Below are 24,683 nucleotides of genomic sequence, written 5' to 3'. Positions count from 1 at the left end.
AAAATCTGATGCTATTTCTTTATCTCCCTTCTTAAACAGTGGCTTAACTTCTGCATATTTCAACCATTCAGGAAATATTCCATTGATAAACGACTGGTTAAACAGATAGCTTAATATGTTACTTAACTCAGAATCGCATTCTTTAATTAACTTTGTTGACATTTCATCATACCCACTATGTGTTTTTGATTTTATGACGGACATTATTTCTGCTGGAGTAGTGAGGGTCAAATTCATATTATGGAAGTTACTTGAAATGTCTGGTCTGAGATATTCCATAGCAGCATCTACAGAACCTGCAACCTCATCTTTTCAGCAACAGTTATAAAATGTGTGTTTAAAAGTTCTGCAACACTATACACATCTCTCTCCAATGCAGCATTTACTCCATTTGTCCCTCTTCATGTCTGGTCCCTCAGTATATCCCATATCGTCTTTATTTTGTGATCTGTCTTGTCCAGTATCCATTCCGATAATTCTACAAGGACTTTCGAACATTCAAAACCCATATTGATTTATTCGTTTAACCTACAGACATGGTTTTGGTATAATTTTATATCAAAATATATCAAGTTTTTTACCATATACCTAAACTGGTTGAAAGTGACTTCCATTGTTTACGTGGCACACATCCTATCTGAAGTCAATTTCTTGCCAAACATGTTAGAAGTGACTTGTTTAATTGCGAGGTAGATTCTAGCTCTGAGCTCTGGTAGAGAAGACGGTAAGGGTGGGAGAAACAACCAACCCTGGACGACTTCTCAAAAGAAAAAGTCAAGAGGTGTCAGCTCCAGTGAATGTAGGGGCCATGCAATTGGGGCCACTCGGCTCATTCACTTCCGTGGAAAGCGAACATTTATAAAATCCCAGACGTCTTACAAAACAGTCAAAATTTGATCTGTTTTCCTTAAAGATGACACCGAGACTAAGTGCTGGCCGCAGTGGCCGAGCGGTTCTAGGTTCTTCAGTCCGCAACTGCGCTACTGCTATGGTGGCAGGTTCGAATCCTGCCTCGGGCATGGATGTGTGTGATGTCCTTAGGGGACTGATGACCTCAGATGTTAAGTCCCATAGTGCTCAGAGCCATGTGAACCATTGAACTAAGTCTGTAAGTTTTATGAATAAGTTTGTACGCATTTTCAAAGTTGTAAAACCCCATTTTGATACGCCCTATATAAACTCCAAAAATATGTTACGAAAGGAACATGGCAGCTACAGAAAGGTCAACGGAAAACCATTGTGAACTGTGCGCACTTTCCTCAGCGTGGCACCAGAAGCCACCCAATATGCTTTCGTCCTTTTTGATGGCCGTTTCACCGGGTGTAATAAAAAAGTTAGCTTTTCATTCATACAGATGGCCATTAAATATGACAGGAGCAGGAAACCAGGAGCAAAGTCACGCGAGACAGAGCACACTGCGTTTCCGCTCTGCAATGCCGCCCAGTCACTTCTCTTCCCGAACGGCACTCATATTAGGAAATGTCTACGACTATCTATGCAACCTGCGGCATATAGCACTGGCGTTATTGCTAACCTCGCGTCCCACGCTGCTAATTGATGATAAGCTGTTTTTCGATTCCTGTCAACAAGCTGACCGTGAAATGACCTTTGGTATCTAGTGGTTCTACGAAGGAGTATCGCATCAGGGAACAAGATACGAGGGACTGACGCGAATTAATATGAAAGTCGCCAGTCAATCTTGACTGTCAAAAGTTGTGAAACAGAAGATAGGGGTAAGACTATAAGGAAGCTTGGAGGAGATGCACAAACGCAACAGAAACGACGAAAAATGTGCCCAGTATAGCACTAATATTTATCACAGTATTTTGCAAAGTCTTTTGAGGAGTGAGAAACTATGAAGAGACGAGAAATACCTGATTCTGAAAGGGAAGTTCACGTAGACGCAAGGAAACAGGACGGTAGTTTGCAGCAACTCTGTACAGGTCTGGAGGGTGCAAAACCTGGAAATCATTAGCCAGAGTTCATGATTAAAAGGGAAAAGAGTTTTAATGGAACATAAGTGCTTTATTCCATGTATGAATTACATCTGGGCACAACCAGAATGGACTGCAAGGACTCTAGCCAGTCTTAGCGGATCTGGAGGTGATTGTCTTAGAAACGTAAATTTTTCCACTTGGGAACTACGTCCGCAAATGAATTACGGAAAAAACACGTAGTATCTAGCTGTGTACCAGAGAGGATTTGCAGGCTTTGTACCTTCGCTGTTTGGCGGCGGCCTGCAGTAGACCACTGACTCCTCCCCCACTTTCCCTTCTGTCCCTACCCAGCGAGTGCCTAGTGGGTCGTTGTCAGTAGTTCATTACTGGAAAATTCTAATTAACAAGCTGGGTGACCTGTACAAGTTACTGTCAACCGGTACAGGAAGCTGAAACGGAGTGTAACAGGGTATCAGATGGAGAATGGAGTACTGGGGCACTTTGGTACTTCCGTAAATAGCTACAAATGAACGTTATTCATCGCGATTATCGGTGAGATCTCGCAGTCGTCAAAGCATTTCCATCCACAGCGATGGCAATATCTTTGACAACACTGTTAACACTTGTAACTATATTCCAACAGCTCCTCCAAATTTCTGCTTCCGTCGACGATGAGGGTGTGCAATGTACTGGCTTGACAGCGGCTTTCATGCGGCAGTCTTTGTACTGGGAGGAAGACGTCGTCTGTGGGCAGAAAGCGGGGCTCACCCCACCCGAGCCTATTGGTGAAGACGCCACAACAACGCTCTACGTTGACGATGATGACGGCTGCGATGGTAACGAAATGGGTACAGTGTCCGACTGCAGAACCCCTACACGGTACAGGGAGTGGATAACAACAGCGCCAGAAGATGAGCTCTTCCGCGGGCAGCCCAGCGAGAAGCGCGGCTTGTGGGCCGGAGTGCCGCGTCGTCTCTCCGACTGGAAGGCCGTCGCCGAGTCTCCGGCACTGGCTGCAGCCGAGCGACATCTGGCGGATGCGTGCCACCTCGTGGATCATGCGGACCACCGGTACGCGGCGCTGGCGTCGAGAATGCTCTTGTCTCTGCCGGCCGTCCGGGCAGCGCACGCGGCGTCGTGCAGCGCCTACGCTCTGTTCGCCGCAGACCTGCAGGTATTCAGCTTCCCTCACGGCCTGTATTCTGATGCTGCTCTGCTTAAACATATAGTCAGATATTAAACACATTTTGCAAAAAAAAAAAAAAAAAAAAAAAAAAAAAAAAAAAAAAAAAAAAAAAATTTACAGTGGTTCTCCGGAAATGGGCTGTCCCTCAATTTTGGAAAATAGCAGTACCGGGTACAGGGTTACTCGTAAATACCTCCTTGGTTTCACAAGTCGAATGCGCCAGAACTAAAAGATGTACAGAAAAATGACATACATACATCAAATGGTTCAGATGGCTCTGAGCACATGCGACTTAACTTCTGAGGTCATCAGTCGCCTAGAACTTAGAACTAATTAAAGCTAACTAACCTAAGGACATCACACACATCCATGCCCGAGGCAGGATTCGAACCTGCGACCGTAGCGGTCGCTCGGCTCCAGACTGTAGCGCCTAGAACCGCACGGCCACTTAGGCCGGAATACATACATCGGTTGATAGAACATTACTCCAAGTTTCGATTCGTAATATACGCTATGGAGCACTTGCAGAGAGCACCTCAAGAGAGCAGGCGTGTCAGAGCATGTATAATGGAGCCATTTGCGTATTTTGTGTACTTGAATTCGCTAAATGTGAGTCAGCTATGACGCTTCAGCGATGATTTCGTACCAAATACTCTTATATGGGGCGATCAAAAAGTTTCTGTTCGAAGGCCGCATATTCCAGAGTCGATAGTCAGCCGGTGTGACCGAGCGGTTCTAGGCGCGACAGTCTGGAATCGCGCGACCGCTACGGTCGCAATTTCGAATCCTGCCTCCGGCATGGATGTGAGTGATGTCCAGTTTAAGTAGTTATAAGTTCTAGGGGACTGATGACCTCAGAAGTTAAGTCCCATAGTGTTCAGAGCCATTTGAACCACTCGAACCAGAATCGATATGCCAAACAGGCAAAACCACCGTGCGCCCTGAGGCAATCATGCCACCGACGCACCAGGTTGCAGATGCCCGTTTGGTAAAACACCGTGTCTGCTACACAACCTGGTACGACAGGAATCGTCGACCCTTCAACGTCGTTTTCAAATGAAAGAAGCACAATAGTATCATGGGGAGAGATAGGGATTACAGGGCTTCAGGGATGCTTGCTGAAGTATGGTGGAGGCAGTGATGTAAACTGGTTGGTCTTTCTACACTTTTATTTCACACAATATCACTCTGCGAAGTACAACATTACAAGCATGCACAATAGCACCAACAGAATAAACCAAAGTACTTCTGTGAAAGTTATTACAGATTGTCTTTGGGCTGTTGCTTGCTTATCGATCTGTGTCGTTACATCAGCCCCCAGCTCCATCGCCCCCTTTTTTTTTTTTTAAAAAAAAAAAAAGAACTGGAGCACAGATATTTCGGGCAAATGGTGCTTTACTGTTCCTCCAGTTGTTGTAGTCTTCGGTGCCTGTTCCAGTGGAGGGAGAGCACGAAAGCGCTACTCGGTCCAGGTATCGTCTGCAGCGGTCGATCGTGCAGTGGGAGGTACCGGCATGCCCCTTGCCAATACCGGATCCAAGTGCGCCGACTCCAATCGTTCCACAGAAACCAGTTCATCTTTCCCGTTGTGTCGAAGTTTAAGAGTCTGTGGTACTCACCATAAGACATTGTACGGACTGCTATACTGCGGTACCAGGGAGGGTTTGATGCAATCATCCCTCAGCCAGACGAAGGGCACGCTGTAGAAGTGCTTGTGTACGAACGCTTTCCGGTGCCAATGAGGCTGCGGCACGGAGGGGCGTATTCGAGCTATTGTCTCCCGCAAGTGGTGGCCGGACTCTTTGATGAAGACCGGAGGAGAAACGCCAGAGGGCTTGTCAGTAATTAGTTCCGCCAGTAGGAGTAGCTCTTCGCCGTACACCAGCCGTGGCGGAGAATGCTGCAGGTCTTCTGTTGATCGCAAGCCTAAGAGGACAAGTGGTACCGCATCCGACCATGTACTGTTAACACGCATCAGCACCACCTTCTCCATCTTACTGTTGCTGGGTGGATGATAGCTGGTGGTGTGTATGTCGGAACAGCAGCGTAGGCGTAGGGTTTCCTGCAACAAAAGTTGCCTTAAACTGTCTGCCCTTGTCGGTCGTGATGGTGTGATGCATACCGAACATTGCAATCCAAGAACCTAGAACGGACTTCGTCACCGTAGCTGCCGTGGTATCTGCAACAGGGATGGCCTCTGACCGTCGGGTAAAGCGGTCCACTATGGTTACTAGGTAACAGGACCCACTGTAGTGAAGAAGGGGGCCCACGAGGTCCAAATATACCTGTCCAAATCTGGCCGAAGGTGTGACCAACGATTCTTGAGGACCGAGGTGTGGCGGACAGTTTTACTTGCTCACACTTGCTGACCTGCTTTTCCCACTTGCGGCAATCTTTTTCAACCCCGGGCCTCACTACCTTACTCTTCACCAATTCCACTATAGCTCGTATTCCAGGTTGCACGAAGTAATGGAAGGCAGAAGAAACGGTTCTCTAGAAGTCGTGCGGAATGTACACAAAAGTGTTGCTGTGTGCCACGCCACACCACAGAGTGACATTTGTCTATCGTGATTTGACTTGTTTCAAATGTAGACTTGAACTTTGTTGCTCTCGTAACGTATCTAATTCCTTGTCTAGTGCCTGTGCTTATGCAATGTGGTCGCATCGAACTGCTGTAATTTTGGCGCAGCTTCTTGATAAATATTGGGCGGCAGTGTTCTTCCTGCCGCTCAAGTGACGAACATCAGTGAAAACTGGCAAATGAAGTCCGCCTCTCTGGTCTGTCGGGGCGAGCCATTGAGCAATCCTTCTTAAAACAGTGCTGTGACTGGGGCGTGGTCTTTGAAAATTGTGAATTTTCTGCCTTCCACACAGTCGCGGAGGTACTTGACAGCTGTGGCCGAGCGGTTCTCGGCCCTTCAGTCTTGGACCGCGCTGTTGCTGCTACGGTCTCAGGTTCGAATCCTGCCTCGGGCATGGATGTGTGTGATGTCCTTAGGTTAGTTAGGTTTAAGTAGTTTCTAAGTCTAGGAGACTGATGACCGCAGATGTTAAGTCCCATAGTGCTTAGAGCCATTTGAACCATTTTTTGATTTGTACTTGACAGCTGCGTAGATGGCATACAGTTCCCCACCTATTGCTTTTCTGCTAGCAGCGAGGAGAAGGCCAGGGGCTGCCATGCGCCTTCAATGTCCTGTATCAAGGCGGCGCCAACCGCCACTTGGCTTGCAACTACCGCAATGACTGTGGGTGCGTTTTTGTGCGGACGATTCAGTGGTACCGTTCGTGCGGCATATACTTTTGCTGACTCAAATGCCGCAATTGCGTCCTCATTCCAAGCTACTTTCCTCTTACCTGCTATGAATTCTCCTTTCAGCAGTCTGGTCAATGGTGCCAGCAGTGGCGCTGCTTGCGTAGGTGCCTACGGTAGTAATTTAGCATCCCCAAAAATCTTCTTCGTTCCTTGAATGTCCTTGGTTGTGTCACTTCCTGGATCAACCAGTCTCATTCTGGGAGGGGTAGGACGCCTCATTTCGGCACCTCAAACCTGAAGCTACATTGGCCAAAAATGCATATATCTTCATTCGCCACAACCCCCGCTTGCTGGAGTCGCACGAGATGTAGTCGCAGGTGCTTAGCATGCTGTACCGGTGTATGGGAAAAAGACGAGGATACCGTCCGTATAACACTATACGCCATCCAGGCAGCGGAGTATCTGGCGGAGGAAACACATTACGTGTGGGATGCGGCACCTGCTGACGATGGTTCGGTCATTCAAAAATGGTTCACGTGGCTCTAAGCATTATGAGAATTAACATCTGAGGTCATCAGTCCCCTAGGCTTAGAACTACTTAAACCTAACTAACCTAAGGACATCACCCACGTCCACGCCCGAGGCAGGATTCGAACCTGTGACCGTGGCAGCCGCGTGGTTCCGGACTGATGCGCCTAGAACCGCTCGGCCACCGCGGCTGGGAGTTCGGTCATTCAGTATCCTGTAATCCCCACACGGTCTCCAAGGCTCGTCTCGTTTATGCTTCATTTGTAGGGGCGAGGCTCGTTGGCTGTCCTAGGGGCGCATGATTCCATCCTTAATCTGTCTGTCCACGTCTGCTTTAGTTGCAGTCAACCTCTCGTGTGGGAAGCGACGTGTTTTCGAAGCTACTGGTTGTCCTCAGTTCGGATAGATATAAAATGCTGGTTTTTAGTCTTCTTTCGAGTTTGTCACTTGGTGGTCCTGTAAGGCTAGGAAACTCTTTTAGGATCCCTTGGAACTCGTTCTCTCGCGAGTAATGATATAGGTTGTCTGCGCCAAGTATAGGTTCTCCCACGTCTGCAATTAAGAAATGCCATGTAAGTAGTTCAGTGTCAAGGCTCGATCTCTTCTCGGCGCACGTCGGAATGTGTGTGTTATTAGACGCTGTGATGTGGAAGGGGGTGCCTTTCCTGTCCGGTTGGAACAATGTCCTTGGTAAAACACTGACACCAGACCATGTTTCCACTAAAAACTTCAAACTGGATATTCTATCAGTAACTAAGAATCGTTTTTATCCGCTGCTAAGTCTCATGTTCTCTGGAATCTTGCTGAGCCATATTATGCGGAGAGACTGCTCGGATAGTAGATCTGGTTATGTAGTAGCTGGGTTGTGGACATGTTTATAATTCCTCATCCTCCATTAGTCTACTGAGCCTGTATTCTGGTATCTGTACAAAATGCTTAAAAAGGCCGGCTTTAAGTCCTTTGTAGTTATGTACGCGTAAGGCATCCTATGATTGTTTGACCCTCACGTAGGTGAGCGACGACGCTATGGAATCGTAGCGTCTCGTCTTCAACACTGTGTTGGCCGAAAACGCTTTCCACGTACAGGAGCCAAAGTTCTGTCAGGGAGACCCAGAACGCTGGTAGTTTAAGGTCTTGTGCGTTCCCACATCGCGAGGTTGGTTGTATAGGTTTTTCTGGGGTAGTATTCGCCGCCGAAATACCTGGTGGTTGCTTGATGTTGCGGCCATCCTCTGTTTTGATGCTGCAACCGTTATCTGAAGGTATACTGCCGTGTTCTGTGCAGGGTCGCCACAGTGGTGGATCTTGGTATACCTTTACTTCACACAGTATTACTCTGCAAAGTACAACGTTCCAAGCACGCAGAATCGGGTCAAGAGAATAACAGCAAAGTACTTCTATCAAAATTATTACACATTGTCTTTGGTCTGTGTCGCCCACCTGAGTTGTCCACAATGTATGAGGCTGGCCTCCCAGATCGATCGGCGTCTTGTTTCGCGACCAGAACGGAAATTGGAGACCCATTCCGCAACGGTGGTTTTGGAAAGACATGCTGCCCCATACACATTCTTCATTCTCTGATGGATATCTACCTGTGTTTGTCCATTGTAAACCGAGAAAAGAATAAGAGCACGTTGGTTCTGTTTGTGTTCAGTTGTTAATAATGTCACCACATTCCACATTTCTGCATTTCGCACGTCAGAAAGACCTGAACGCCACAGCGATCCCTTATCTATGTGCAACCTTGCAAAGCGACAATGAGGCCTATGGAATACCCCGACAAGGCTGCCCAAATCACCACCAAACCGCCGCCAAAGTCTTGGGGTGTAAATTCGGCCGGAAGTTGGAAGCAATGTGAAAGAAGACTCCTTCGACCAAATGACTTTCTTCCAGGCTTTATGACTTCAGCACCACGTTTTCCTGTTACGAGCATTTGCATCACTGATGAGTTGTTTTGGAATTCCAGTTCGCCTTCAAATTCCCAGCTTAGCGAGCTCCCTTCATGTTTTTTTCGTCGGCGTTGTGACTTAACGGACGATGTTTTTCCGCTTTCCCTGTACGCGGTATAAATGTTCGATGTGGTGGGTCTTGAAACACGAAACACTTCGGCTACCTTCGTTATGGTTGCAACCACCATACGACCACCAATAATTTGCCGACTTTGGAATTCAGATACGACCTAACGCACTTTCAACTACACAGAACACTGTTCTGATGACGATTGACACTCGCAACATACAAAGCAGATTGTACCGGCGCCGTTCGTGGTCAAACGCTACAGAGCAACCTGAAGGCTTGTAACCGTCTTCTGAAGCCTCAGAGGTACTCATGAATAACCCTGTACATTTTTGGGCAAGTTTTATAGGTCATCACTTTTGTTTTTTCGACTGAAATTGTGAGACTGGTTCCATTTGCTGTTATTTTATAATGTTTTGTCAATATAGTGGTGCAGTATGAGACAACGATAGAAAATAATTACAAAGAAAAAAATGGTTCAAATGGCTCTGAGCACTATGTGACTTAACATCTGAGGTCATCAGTCCCCTAGAACTTACAATTACTTAAACCTAACTAACCTAAGGATATCACACATCCATGCCCGAGGCAGGATTCGAACCTGCGACCGTAGCGGCTAGAAACGCTCGGCCTGGTCTGGATAATATACTATTGGCATATAGTTAACACTCATTTCGTGATAAGAAGGAAAAAGTCGTTATGCAGTATGAACTCTGTGGACATTTATACGTACACAGGGAGCTGCTATTATTTAGCATGCCCTCCACTCCATACTAATTATTAATACCCTCCGACACGGAACCGTGTCTAGCTCTGGCACTGGCCCATAGCTGTAGACGTCATATCTCCTACGTTATGTGTCGTACAGTGATATAATTTCGCAGGTGCATCAGTATTATACAGGGTGTTACAAAAAGGTACGGCCAAACTTTCAGGAAACATTCCTCACACACAAAGAAAGAAAATATGTTATGTGAACATGTGTCCAGAAACGCTTACTTTCCATGTTAGAACTCATTTTATCACTTCTCATCAAATCACATTAATCATGGAATGGAAACACACAGCAACAAAACGTACCAGCGTGACTTCAAACACTTTGTTACAGGACATGTTCAAAATGTCCTCCGTTAGCGAGGATACATGCATCCACCCTCCATCGCATGGAATCCCTGGTCAGCTGATGCAGCCCTGGAGAATGGCGTATTGTATCAAAGCCGTCCACAATACGAGCACGAAGAGTCTCTACATTTGGTACAGGGGTTGCGTAGACAAGAGCTTTCAAATCCCCCCATAAATGAAAGTCAAGAGGGTTGAGGTCAGGAGAGCGTGAAGGCCATGGAATTGGTCCACCTCTACCAATCCATCGGTCATCGAATCTGTTGTTGAGAAGCGTACGAACACTTCGACTGAAATGTGCAGGAGCTCCATCGTGCATGAACCACATGTTGTCTCGTACTTGTAAAGGCACATGATCTAGCAGCACAGGTAGAGTATCCCGTATGAAGTCGTGATAACGTGCTCCATTGATCGTAGGTGGAAGAACATACTGACGAAACTAAAATGAGCTCTAAGATGGAAATTAAGCGTTTCCGGACACATGTCCAAATAACATCTTTTCTTTATTTGTGTGTGAGGAATGTTTCCTGAAAGTTTGGCCATACTTTTTTTTCTTTATTGTTATTTTTAAACCTGTTTACAGGCAGGCCTGCAGCAGCATACTACGCCGCTCTTTTGCCGCAGAGAAACACAAAATATACAAATGGAGACAATTAGAGAAAAAAATATGGTGGACATATAAAAGGAGACAAACACTTTTTAAAATACATGGAGCCGTTCACGGGTGTAGAGTCCAAGGTAAAATTTGTTCAGGCACTTGGACACATACATAGACGAAAATTGTCACACGTGAATGTAGGTGTACAGAACGAATAACACTGAACCACTTAAGCACAGAACGACGGCACACACAGAAACATGAGGTGATGATCTCCGGCACGCGAATCTTCACTAACCGTGTATGAGTCCGGGGACCTGCGAAGAAAGGAGGAGGGGGGTTTGGGAGAGGAAGAGGGAGAGGGGAGAGCAGACGCCTTGGGGAGGGGAGATAGGGGGAAGGGAGGAAGGGGGAGGGGAAGCCTGGGGGAAGAGGGGTGGACCAAGGGGATGGGGGAAAAGGAAAGAGAAGGGTGGGAGGGTGCGTAAAGGAAAGGACACAGGAAGTGGGGGCGGGGAGGATCAAAGTTGATAGAAGGGGTAGATGGAGGGGAGGAGGACATCATCAGGGAGGGGGAGCTGGCGGAAGCCACCTTGGGAGAGGGTAAGGAGGGTGGAGAGATGGAGACAGGGTGGGACGTCGGAAAACTGGCGCGGCAGCAGGTGGGGGTGGGAGAGGATGGGCGAGACAAGCAGGTGAGGAGGATCGAGTTTGCGGGGGTTTACAGGATCTGTATCCTTTCAAGGAAAAGGAGGAGATGGGGGAACGGAATAAGATCGTACAGGATCCGCGTGGGGATGGGGAGACGGATGCGATAGGCTAGGCGGAAAGCATGGCGCTCAAGGATTTGAAGGGATTTATAAAAGGTAGGGGGGCGGAGATCCAGGCCAGATGGATAGGGCGGATGATGGATTTATAGGTGTGGAGGATGGTGGAGGGGTCCAGACCCCACGTACAGCCAGAAAGGAGCTTGAGGAGACGGAGTCGGGAGCGTGCCTTGGCTTGGATTGTCTGGAGATGGGGAGTGGGGGGGTCAAAGAGAGGCGACGGTCGAGGGCGACGCCAAGGTACTTGAGGGTGGGGGTGAGGGCGATAGGACGGCTCTAGACGGTGAGATAGAAATCACGGAGGCAGAAGGAAGGGGTGGTTTTGCCTACAATGGCGCTCAAGGTTTTGGAGGGATTGACCTTGAGCAACCACTGGTTGCACCAAGCGGTGAACCGGTCAAGATGGGATTGGAGAAGGTGTTGGGAACGCTGCAGGGTGGGGGCAAGGGCAAGGAAGGCGGTGTCATCGGCAAACTGGAGAAGGTGGACGGGGGGTGACGGCGGCGGCATGTCCGCCGTATACAAAAGGAACAGAAGGTGGGAGAGGACGGAGTCTAGGGGCACACCGGCGGAGGGAAAAAAGGTGTAGGAATCCGTGTTATGGATGGTGACGTAGGAAGGACGGTGGGAGAGAAAGGAGCCGATCAGACGGACGTAGTTAATGGGAAGGGCGAGGGTTTGGAGCATGAAGAGGAGACCGGAATGCCATACGCGATCATAAGCACGTTGCCGTACCTTTTTGTAACACCCTGTATATGGATACTGTCTGCAGAATTTGGTGCGAGAAGAGCTGTTGGTACAAAAGTAATAAATTACAACGTCGTGCTAGTGAGACTCGGAACCGTCTCGAAAGTGTTAACCTACGTCACTCCCCCTCTCCTAGATAGCAGTTTAGCTTCTTAAAACATTTCACAACGACAGTACACTACCAGCTGCGGATAATAACAGCCACCTCATACAGTGTGCTAAGACCCGGTCTAATGAGCTGTTCTTACGGGTATATACACCGCTGTGGAAATCGCTGGCACGAGGCAAGGTCGAGTACACTTTTTAATAGACACGTCGCGCTAGTAAGGCGGCACTACGTTGCTTTGACAGGATACCATGAGCCTGCAAACGGAGAATTAAAATGAGCCTAGAACTGCGAGAGGGAAAAGTGAATACGTCGATGAACAGTGGAACGTAGAGGACAAAAAGTTAAAGAAGCAGATTGAACGTGAGAAAGTAAACAGAGAACTCCTACAAGAAATATGGTGCATCACATTAATTGAACTGATTATCAGAGACACAGATATACAGAATGAAAGAAAGCACAAGGCTTATTTTCTGTTTTCGTTATAGCACCCTAATAACTATGTGGCCATTTCTCCATGTACGGTATCATTTTCTGCTCTCTTTTTCTTCATTTCTCCGTAACTCATTTTGTCTTCCTTCAGACCATGACTTCTTTAATTCACCTTGTCCTCTTCTGGTTTTGCCGGCCGAAGTGGCCTTGCGGTTCTAGGCGCTTCAGTCTGGAACCGCGCGACCGCTATGGTCGCAGGTTCGAATCCTGCCTCGGGCATGGATGTGTCTAATGTCCTTAGGTTAGTTAGGTTTAACTAGTTCTAAGTTCTAAGGGACTAATGACCTCAGAAGTTGAGTCCCATAGTGCTCAGAGCCATTTGAACCATTTGAATCTTCTGGTTTTGACACTCTGATTTGTGAAATATTTGTTTCTCATTCTTCTTCTTCTTCCTTTATGTTATATGGTATGTTTTGTTAGAACTAGGCCCATAAATTATTAAACAGCTGTTTACCTCTTACATGTAAATTGCGCGGTCGCCTTGCCTTTGTCGCGAAAAGTTCTTTTGGTACCACTGTCTTTCACTCCTTATCCGATACACTTGACAATAGAGCGTGGAGAGTACGCCTGCGGATAACATCGCGTATAATTGTTTGTGGTCATGGTGGTCTTGTGGGTAGAACACGACAGAGTCTGCTCCTATAGGTCCCTGGCTCAGTCCCGCAAGGGGATGGAAGATTTTCCCTCTTTCCAGTCCCCCCAGGACGATTTCACATCAATTCAGCCTGCTAGCAAATGAATATCGGGGATCTTTCCCGAGGGTAAAAGTAGTGCTCCTGCATAATAGGATAAATCGCCCGCCATGTTACACCCAACTGTGAGGATTCAGCTATGTTTATCTTGTGGGTGATTAATCTGTTCACACAACTTTATACAGTATTTCTTATAAAATACTTCATATTGCATGATGAAGTGTACCCAACAGTAACTGAGAGGTATTTAGAATGCCGCTTTCGCATAACAGAAAATTTCGAATGTAATATTATACGGCTATAGAAATGTAGGCTAGGAACTTGAGTGATAGTTTGTAAATAATACATGTAATGAGTTAAGAACTCGGTACCAATGTCTTCAAATATGAGTATTATGAAATAACAATCTATGCGTATTTATTAATTTTTGCCCATATATAGGCACTTTTGAAAGTGGTGTTTATTTTTTAATCATAGGTAGGCACTTTAACAAATGCGGCATTTTTATTGTAGAGAGGTGAAAAAAGTACAGTTTCATGTTGCAGTGAAACGAATTTTTATTAATAGTTACGGCTATCATTCAACCAGTATTCATTTTGTGTAGTTCACGATAGGTTTGTTGTAGCAAAAAATTTTTTCTTTGAAGGTTGTGTTACTTGTACAGTTTCCCTCAAAATGATCAATTAGGTATAAAAATATCTTGATTATCACTCGTCCTACCGCACCTATATAAGAAATGCGGGTAAATGTGGTTAAATATTTTCCAGTTTATGTGTGTATTTTATGGTAACGACGTATGAATGCATCACAAATATTCCTCTTCTGTTTGCCAGTTGCGAAAATATCTCAGAAATCGACAAATTTTGAGATAAACTGCTTCAGTATTGTTTTCGACTGGGTGGAAAAACACTTATACACAACTGGCTTCATGTTTATAACTATTTTTACTAATGTATAATTACAATACACAACTGAGCGCCAGGTCCTGGTTGCCAGTTGTCTCTCCGGCAAGTTGTGGCCCACTAATTTCTTCGTGAGAGGTCACTTTATGAATCTAAACATGTGAAAACCGTTTTTGCAATAGTTAGTGAAGTTATCAGTTGAGCGGTCACCCACATTTACGACGAATTCTTCAACACATTTAATTAAAAATCTCCACTCGCATAGTGACTCATATGTAAACAAATATGAATATCCAATACTTTGGGAAAAACATGGCGGACATTTCAGCTCAGGTTACAGGAGTCTTAGGTAAAAGGCAGTCAGGGCGACGAGCCCGACACCTCCTTTCTCCGAGCGCCGCAGGGAAGAAGGTGCACTGCACCTGCAGTCACGTCAGCTGCCGGGTCACAGGCTGTGCGCCACAGATTATTCATCTTGCGGGTAGCTACCTCATATCCAAATGTTTGTGCAAAATATTGTGTATCCGTTCATTCGAGATGCCCACAGCACTAGCAATCTCACTCACCTTAACTTTTCTGTCATCCATCACCATATCACGGATTTTATCAATGATTTCTGGAGTCGTAACCTCCACAGGGCGTCCAGAGCGTTCAGCATCACGTGTGCCCATATGGTCACTCCGAAAATTTTGAAACCACTTATAAACTGTTCTAATAGAAGGTTCTTTTTAGTCTCCTGGGGCGTTTTGCCTTTCATAAAGAAATGTTTAATCACCACACGAAATTCTTCTTCGTCCATTTTTTGACAATAACTCGGCTTCCTTGATTCACACGAATGCCAAGCACAAAGAAATAAACCAATATCGCTGAAACTTGGTGTGCGTTCTTTCCAAAGATGCTACTAACTAAACATGACCTCGATACGAGCCGGTGGTGACCTCTCCGAGACTTTGCACGGACTTTTTAAACGCCCCTCGTATAACCGCATTTCTTGTTTGAATACGTCGTTCAGGGCTACATCCACCTGGTTAACAAGACTTGAGTTGTACTAAACAGGACAGGAGTGCTCTGCAGAGGATAGCAATCAATAACACCTAAAATTCTCTGAAAAACAGAAATGTAGAGCTAAATGAAATAGTAGACCCCAACTGACTTCTTCCCTCATTGCTCTTCCGCAATTTTCAATTCTGTGCTTCCCTCCAGTACGGTAAACCGGATCGTAAACACTTGCAATAGGGGCAGAGAGCAGAGTGTTTCAAGAATGTTGGCAACTCTTGCGGTTCAGTGTCGCGTTGGTTTTTCGAATGCATGCTGATGTCAAATGTAAAAGTAACTAGTCTCGGGACGTTACGAAATAACACCATTCAGATAAGATTAGTGAAAATCCAGGGTTTCCGTGATAAAGCCCGATGTCCGACCGGCGTGTGATAAAGTGAATGGTGAATCCCCTAGTTGTGACATGGAATCGAGCCATTGGCAAAACAGCATACTGATAACTGAGTAAGATTTCACAAGTACTTTCTCTGAAGAATGATGTCAACACAAAAAAGTATGATTAAAGGCATTCAGAAGGAGACAGAGAGGAGTAGGACACTTAAACTGACTGAAGGACTAAACCATAACCGCCAGAACTGTATATTTGAGTAAAATAGTATTTACTTCTATTTACACACCTGTTTCAGTTGTAGAACCATTTTTAAGTGAAGTACACTGTACAGGAACATGAATAGAAGCCACAACACAATCATACGTTTGGCACATACCACTCCATGTATACCACAAAATCTAATCATATTGTCATGTAGTCACCATCTGCATGAAATGTAATGTTTCGTAATGTTGCAGCTTCATGATGATTACCGTTTGTCTGAGACATTTCATGATTAGATGAAGTGGCTGTTTACTTAGCGAACTTCTCAAAGAGACAATGGAAGTTCAAAAAAGATTTTTTTTTCTTTCAGTGGCGTGTGTGTTCGAAGGTGATATAAGCAGCACAATTCCTGTTTGTGGTGAAGTCTCGACAATCGTTTATTTTGATTGCTCACCTTTCCTCTTAACGATTTTCTTGTCTCCCCTAAAATACTTAACGTCGATTCTAGTATATTGAGTCGTCTCGAATTCTAGGAGTATTTTTGTGACACTCACTAAACAAACGGTGCACCTCCTAGTTGGATTTTACATCTCTTAGCTTAATACAACTGTGTCCCATATTCACTAACAATAATCTAGGAGCGGTTACTGTAGGTTTTGTTAGTTATATCCTTCGTGGCCAGAGTCTTTCAATGAATCTCAATCTGCCATCTGACTTCTCTCGATTAAATTTGTGAGCGTTCCACAGGAATACCACAAGACATTCGATGCTTTTGATTGATTTCACTGATGTTTAAGCGATATGTTCATCGATATTTGTCTTCTCATCTATTCATGCTCACCTTATTATATTTGTATACGTTGATCGTCCGCTGCCTTTCTGTACTCCAAGTGTTGATTATATGCAAGTCTATTTGATAGATTGTCGGCTGAACTTCACGGTTACTACGGCTCACAGTGTTTTTGGATTTAAGTCGATACCTTGTGCTACGATTTTTCTATACGGAAATGGATTTTCATGACTGCCTGACAAAGAAGTGAAGCACCCAGAAGGAAAGAAAGAAACGAAACGAAATCACGGGTTGAGAGGCTACGTGAAGATATTTGTGTGATTGTAAAATCGAGTCAAATGTAAAAAGAGCTGAGTAGTATGAACCCACTTATTATTATGGTATTGCACCACCTCTGCCCCGGATATATGCAGTGATTCGGCGACTGCGGGTGTCATAAAGCCATTCTCTCCTCTCCAGAGCAAGCTGGCCCACAATTATTTTAACAGGTCCTTGATTCTCTAAATACCGGTGTTGGAATGGAGTTGATGTCCGAAATGGTCCCACATGTGTTCTATTGGGGATCAGATTTAATACAGACACGTGCCATGTGTGGATGAACATTGTCCTGTTAAAAGTGGCGGCATAAGAGGTAACACACCAAGACTCAGGATGTCCGTACCGTAATATGGTGCCCTCAGACGTGTCTCCCTAGCTCCAGCTTTCTGTATGATATTTCGTTATTTCGTTATTCACGATTACTTAAGCCGAGGTTCCATCACTATCCACCAAAACTTGTATTTTATCTCGACACGTGTTAACTCTATCAGCTTCTGTGATCGATTTCGTTCTTTTTTAATTTTTAATATTGTTAAGCTTTTGTTTGCGTTGTCTAGTAGCGACCCTTCGTATCGCTTGACCTTGTGGCCGAGCCCACTCTACTGCACGAAACGATACCAGCCACAGACGGCCTTTGTTCTTCTTCTGTTGGTTGCCGTAATAGTAAGGCTGTCAGGTTTTGCATTAGTCTCTGCCGCGAACTTGCATGATTCCTTCGTCCACGTGTATGTTCCCTGTAAAATATTGTGACAGCCAGAAGATGCACTTTAAAAGAGTCAGATGGCCCTCTCCTGTCACTACAGCGAGGGTTGTAACAGCGAACGAGAAGACTGCTCTGCTGGATGCCACAAGTAGGCCCTTGCTTACAGCGATCATTTAAAGAAAAATAAAATGTTGTGACAAAATGGAAATTTCATTCGTCTGATGACTTTTTTACGTTTGTACAACCCGAACTATAAAAAATGCCTTTCATCGCTTCGATCAATGTTTGCAAATCAGTCACGTTCAGAAAAGACTGTTTAGTAACGGTTTATAGAATTTAATCGTGGCCGTGCTTCCGCCATTGGGAAAATTCCTGAACCGCGATCAAAATCGATTATTGTTCTACTAAACAATATAAGACGTTTGAAGAGAGTCGACATGTTATCGGCAGGACAGTGGCGTCGTTAGGCATATGGAAGACCAACAAACTATTTCGAATCCAGATGAACTCTAATCAGCAAGAGTGGTTTGTTCGAGAAGCACTTCCGAGATAATTGTTTCTTTGGCTACCAGTCACCCCCTCCCAATTATTTAAAGAATAGAATACTCACTTATAAAACAACTTCAAACATCTGATTATTTTACAAATAAATTAAATATTTCACGTTAAGCAAGTAAGCGAGGCGAAGTTTATAAAATGTTACAAATTATAATTGAATTTTGTTGGAAGTCGGTAAGTGCTCTCATTCTGCAATACTGCATAAATATAACCTGGGTTTCTATCACGGTGAGTTAAGCTGCATCAAGACACATGGACAGTTTCTAACTGTGATACTTGATTACTGTCTTAAACCTTTAACATAAGATGTACCTCTTAATGATAGGGTATGACTGTATTTTAAATTTTTAAATTCGATCAGCAACTACGCGAAATACTGAAAATCAGATTTCTGTTACCCCTGGAAACTGTTCGACAAGCTGTCTCCAATAGTTACGGCTGCCACCAGTCGGGTTAGCCGGTTGATAATGTAGGTGCTGCACATGTGACTACCAATGAGTTACAGAATCAAAGGATAGTTCATGGCGAACAGTATAACAGTATACAACAAACTGTTTCGTAGTCATTGAGGGAAAAAAAATTAAATAAAATAAAAAAAAAACGGGGCATCATTGTCATCATATAAATGCCAGTGCTCATAAAACACGTCGAACAATTGATTATTTAACGGAGGAAAACATGGAATTAATGTATCAGTGCACGTTTTCACACGAATTATCACATAACGGCTTAATTTTTTTCTCTTATCCCAAGCAGAAAATACATCTAAGTGAATGCTTCCACGGCTGTTTTCACTGTCAATTAACGTCTTCTGCGAATGTGACAGCATTGCCAATATGTAAAGTTCTCCAACGTTTCGGCCATCCTTGCACGTATCCGAAACGTTTGAGAATTTTATTGACAAAATACACGTGGATTTTTACAAACTCAAGAAGTAGTTAAGCGACTCCAAACCCGCGTTTTCGAGCTGGAAAAGAGTGGAAAAATGTCTTCAAAATGGTTTGAATGCATTCAAAAGCGAATAAATTAGAAAAGCAAATATTGTGAGAAACAATAAAGCAATTTATGAAAGGGATTTTCCTCAGTAGTTTTTTGTGACACCTTACGATGCTTATGAGGCGCCTTCGTGGATTGGGTAAGATTCTACCGTACACGCTTTTATATATGACAAAAAATGTATTATAATCCTTTTGATGTCATCTGTTATTTGGGATTTAATTGAAATTTCGAAGATAACGTCCTAAATACGTTTGTAATATTTGTTATAGGTATACGCTCATGGAAATGGCACCTCATTTCTGATACTGGACCTCTTCTACCCTAAGTTCCTCATAGACTACAACTCAGAATGAAATTTGATTGCTCGTAGTAAACCATTCGGAAGTTGCCCCAGCAATGGCACGACTTTAGACTCCAATCTTATAAGCATTATCCTTTTTAGGAATACTTCAAAGCCGGCCGGAGTGGCCGAGCGGTTCTAGGGGCTACAGTTTAGAACCGCGTGAGCGCTACAGTCGCAGGTTCGGATCCTGCCTCGGACATGGATGTGTGTGATGTCCTTAGGTTAGTTAGGTTTAAGCAGTTCTAAATTCTAGGGGACAGATAACGTCAAAAGTTAAGTCTCATAGTGCGCAGAGCCATTTGAACCATTTTTTTGAATACTTCAGAGGAAGAAAATACCTTCTTGTGAAAAAAAAAGAAAATCTCCAATGAAAGTTCTGACCGTACACAGGCTCCAGAATTGCTATCAGCGTCTATATCTCTCACCATCTATTCCTATGTGCCACACTTCAGAATTCATATATGCTATATCACTTAGAATAAAAAATCGTAGTTACCTTTTCACATTAAACACTGGTGTAGCCTCCTATATTCTTCAGAAATAGCCACGAGTACCGTTCGCATCTAACTTATTACGAAACAATCAAATTTTTACAATTCCATATTTTACATGACGGCTAATTTTCAGTAATACATTAAATTAACTTTGCACAAATACTCAACACACGTCTCCTCAATCGGAAACTAGCACCAGATTGTCTTATTACAGTTCATTAAAAACTTGTTCGTGTTCGCCAAGTCCTGAGAGATGCACTGTACCCCTCTCTCAGTGCTGGGACCTTATTAAGAAAATGTGAGTAATTCGTTATTATAAATTTAAACACTCACTCACACCTCACACCTAGGTAATTATCAAGGAGATGTAAATGTAAACACTCACACCTTACAGCTGGAAAATTATTAAGGTGATACGATTTTACTATTGGAAACGTTACCAATTTACACTGAAGCGCCAAAGAAACTGGTATAGGCATGTGTACTCAAATACAGAGAAATGTAAATAGGCAGAATACGGCGCTGCTTTCAGCAACGCCTATATAAGACAACAAGTATCTGGCGCAGTTGGTACATCTGTTACTGCTGCTACAGTGGCAGGTTATCAAGATTTTAGTGAGTTTGAATGTGGTGTTATATTCGGCGCACGAACGATGGGACACAGCATCTTAGAGGAAGCGATGAAGGGGGATTTTCCCGTACGACCATTTCACGAGTGTACCGTGAATATCAGGAATCCGGTAAAACATCAGATCTCCGACGTCCTGCAAGAACGGGACGAACGACGACTGAAGTGAATCGTTCAACGTGACAGAAATGCAACCCTTCCGCAGATTGCTGCAGATTTCAATGTTGGGCCATCAACAACTGTCAGCGTGCGAACCATTCAACGAAACATCATCGATATGGGTCTTCGAAGCCGAAGGCCCACTCGTGCACTCTTGATGACTGGACGACACAAAGCTTTACGCCCCGCCTGGCCCCGTCAACACTAACAATGGACTGTTGATGACTGTAAACATGTTGCCTACTCGGACGAGTCTCGTTTCAAGTTGTATCGAGCGGATGGGCGTGTACGGGTATGGAGACAATCTCATGAATCCATGTACCCTGCATGTCAGCAGGTGGAGGTTCTGTAATGGTGTGGGGTGCGTGCAGTTGGAGTGATATGGGACCCCTGATACGTCTGGATACGGCTCTGACACTTGACACGTACGTAAGCATCCTGTCTGATCACCTGCGTCCATTTATGTCCATTGTGCATTCCGACGGGCTTGAGCAATTCCAGCAGGACAATGCGACACCCCACACGCCCAGAGTTGCTAAAGAGTGGCTCCAGGAACACTCTTCTAAGTTTAAACACTTCCTCCGGCCACCAAACACCCCAGACATGAACGTTATTGAGCATATAACGTGCTGTTTAGAAGAGGTCTCCGCCCCTTCGTACTCTAACGGATTAATGGACAGCCCTGCTTGATTCATGGTGTCAGTTCCCTCCAGCACTGCTTCAGACATCAGTCGAGTCCATGCCACGTTGTGTTGCGACACTTCTGTGCGGTACCGGGGGCCCTACTCGGTATTGGGCAGGAGTACCAGTTTCTTTGGCTGTTGTTGTTGTGGTCTTCAGTCCTGAGACTGGTTTGATGCACCTCTCCATGCTACTGTATCCTGTGCAAGCTTCTTCATCTCCCAGTACCTACTGCAACCTTCTGAATCTGCTTAGTGTATTCATCTCTTGGTCTCCCTCTACGATTTTTACCCTCTACGCTGCCCTCCAATACTAAATTGGTGATCCCTTGGTGCCTCAGAACATGTCCTACCAACCGATCCCTTCTTCTGGTCAAGTTGTGCCACAAACTTCTCTTCTTCCCAATCCTATTCAATACTTCCTCATTTCTTTGGCTCTTCAGTGTAATTCGAGGCAGCACGCATTTGCTTCGTTATTGCGATCGCGCAGCAAGTCCCCTTAACCTGGCAGCGAATACCTGCCGCCCACGCGCCGCACAGATAGCTGGCCGCGTCGCGCGGTGTTCGCGGTCTCTCCGGCTGCAGCTGATGCTGCGCACGAGCGACACTTATCTCCCCTCGTGGGCAGGTGCGCCGACCGGCCGACAGGTGACGCTGATGTCACGCGCTGCTTGCCAGTGGCCGTGGACGTCCATAGCGCACTACTGCTTGAGAGGCTGTGGTTGGCTTTCGTCTGAAGGCTGCGCGAGGCCTCTCCTTCCTCGTGCATTCCTTGCTGTACGCCCACTGCTACTAACTCACAACAAAATATATCGATGCGACAACTGGTGACGTTAGCTCGCTAGTAATTTGCTTAGGACGCAATGGTTTCCGCCACAAATTAACGAAATGCCGTGAAATTTTTTACAAAATTGAATGGCTTTGTGATTTGGTACACATTAAGAAAAAAATGGTATATAAAATAATAGACCTCCCAGAACTGCAGAAAAAAGGGCGCAGAATCGTTAGGACAACCATGAGATCCCATACGATACGATACCGCAGTGCCTGTAATATTTCGAATTATGATGCAATGTTCCGTCCGACATGCATACAATATCGTACTTTCCCGCCGACCGGGCAAGCGACTTTCAACTAAAACGTCTACCCTGTACAGGCATATACATCGAGCATGTACGAATACAGGCAGCAGACACATGGCTGACGACACATCGAAATTTGCCGCCGGTTGTAGGTCGTGCTCGAATAGCCGCATTTTTTAAAAATGGTAAGGCGACCACTCGCCATAAGCGGGCACTTCGGGTTCGAGTCCCAGTCCGGCACAAATTTTCACTGACGTCATTCCATTATACAGTTGATACCTATCTATATTCGCAACTGCGAATACATTTCAAATATATAATTAGATCTAGTTTCAGGAATGACATCTACCAAGAACGATCCAACAAATACGTCTACTGCAATAGAGAAAATCACACACACATTCCGAAAAGGATGTGTACGGTTTCTAGTCACCTCAAAAGAATGGACGAGAAGAGGTTTATCACGAATATCTTTAACTTCTATTCAAACCCCGAAACTACAACGCCCTGGTTCTAGCTCCCACAAATAAAAGCCGCGCAGGATTAGCCGTGCGGTCTCAGGAGCTGCAGTCATGGACTGTGCGGATGGTACCGGCGGAGGTTCGAGTCCTCCCTCGGGCATGGGTGTGTATGTTTTTCCTTAGGATAATTTAGGTTAAGTAGTGTGTGAGAGGAGGAGGAGGAGGACATTAGCGTTTAACGTCCCGTCGACAACGCGGTCATTAGAGACGGAGCGCAAGCTCGGGTTAGGGAAGGACAGAGAAGGAAATCGGCCGTGCCCTTTCAAAGGAACCATCCCGGCATTTGCCTGAAAGGATTTAGGGAAATCACGGAAAACCTAAATCAGGATGGCCGGAGACGGGATTGAACCGTCGTCCTCCCGAATGCGAGTCCAAGTAGTGTGTGAGCTTAGGGACTGATGACCTTAGCAGTTAAGTCCCATAAGATTTGACACACATTTCAACACAAATGAAAGCCGAGGACACCTGGGACAAGGCGGTCTTCCGCAAGAAGTTAATGACGAATGGGTGACATCGAGACACAAGATGCGGTGCCTCTAGGACGGAGAAGCGTAAGCCAGCCCGCTCACAAATATTCAATGAAATCGGTGCTTCAAAGAAAGCAATGTTTACAGCCAAGTGTTACAAGATTTGGCGTAGTCCTAGACAGCTCCAGCGAAATAAGTAAATAACAGATAAATTTGCTAACGACAGTAACCTTCCACTGACCTTACAGTTTAGCCGGCAGCGTTCTTGTACACGAGATATGGACACAACGGCGCCCATGCGACATGTGGCAAGGGACTAGACCTGGAGGTATGGAGTATTTTTAATATTTTCGAAGACGAATGAAGAGTTGTTAAAAAAAAAGTTCCAATTACGTCCCTGTTAAAAATCTGCGAAATACCGACTTTTAAATAATTTCATTGAAAGAAAAACACCTGACTACGCTAATTTTTTTTTTCCTTTCCCTGAGAGCTGGGTGGAGGGTTGGGGGTGACCCCGGGTACGGATGCCTATGTATGGACGTCAGTTAGGCCCAGGTCGAATTCAAGCGCCAGATTGGCTACCATTGTTGTGGTACACCAGCCACCATCAGTGTGCCTTTCATGCTCTTACGGACACTTGTATACTCAAATTAATAAAATGCTCTGTTGGCCCCAACGTTCGCCTCAGCAAACACAGTACACAAACAGTTAAAACACGATAATACACAGAACAAAGGGTTATGCGTGAGACTGTCATCAAACTTTAATTATCACGTTAAAAAAATGGCTTGAAACTTGTTGATGGTGTTGAAGTGTAACTTACCGGAGGAAGAATTTATATTCATTAATGTTAGTAAAGAGCTAATATCCTGTGCACATGTTTTTTTCTTTAAACGTTTCTGCACAAAGAAGAAGAAAAATTCCACGCAATGCCCATTTGTTCATTG

The 24,683-nt window shown here is 45.0% G+C and overlaps 1 protein-coding gene across 1 annotated transcript in view; it reads left to right on the top strand.

The window, feature by feature from the left end:
* Positions 1-2,529: 2,529 nt before the first annotated feature.
* Positions 2,530-24,683, top strand: part of LOC126358740 (ionotropic receptor 21a) — a 227,825-nt gene continuing 205,671 nt past the window's right edge. The window contains exon 1 of the mRNA XM_050007578.1: positions 2,530-3,111. Coding sequence (XP_049863535.1) covers positions 2,530-3,111 — 582 coding nt within the window. The remainder of the gene's footprint in view (positions 3,112-24,683) is intronic.

The sequence above is a fragment of the Schistocerca gregaria genome, chromosome 1 (assembly GCF_023897955.1).
Source record: "Schistocerca gregaria isolate iqSchGreg1 chromosome 1, iqSchGreg1.2, whole genome shotgun sequence".
NCBI classification, from domain to species: Eukaryota; Metazoa; Arthropoda; class Insecta; order Orthoptera; family Acrididae; genus Schistocerca; species Schistocerca gregaria.
Note: the sequence above shows the minus strand (reverse complement) of the source record. Positions and strands in the feature narration are given on the sequence as shown.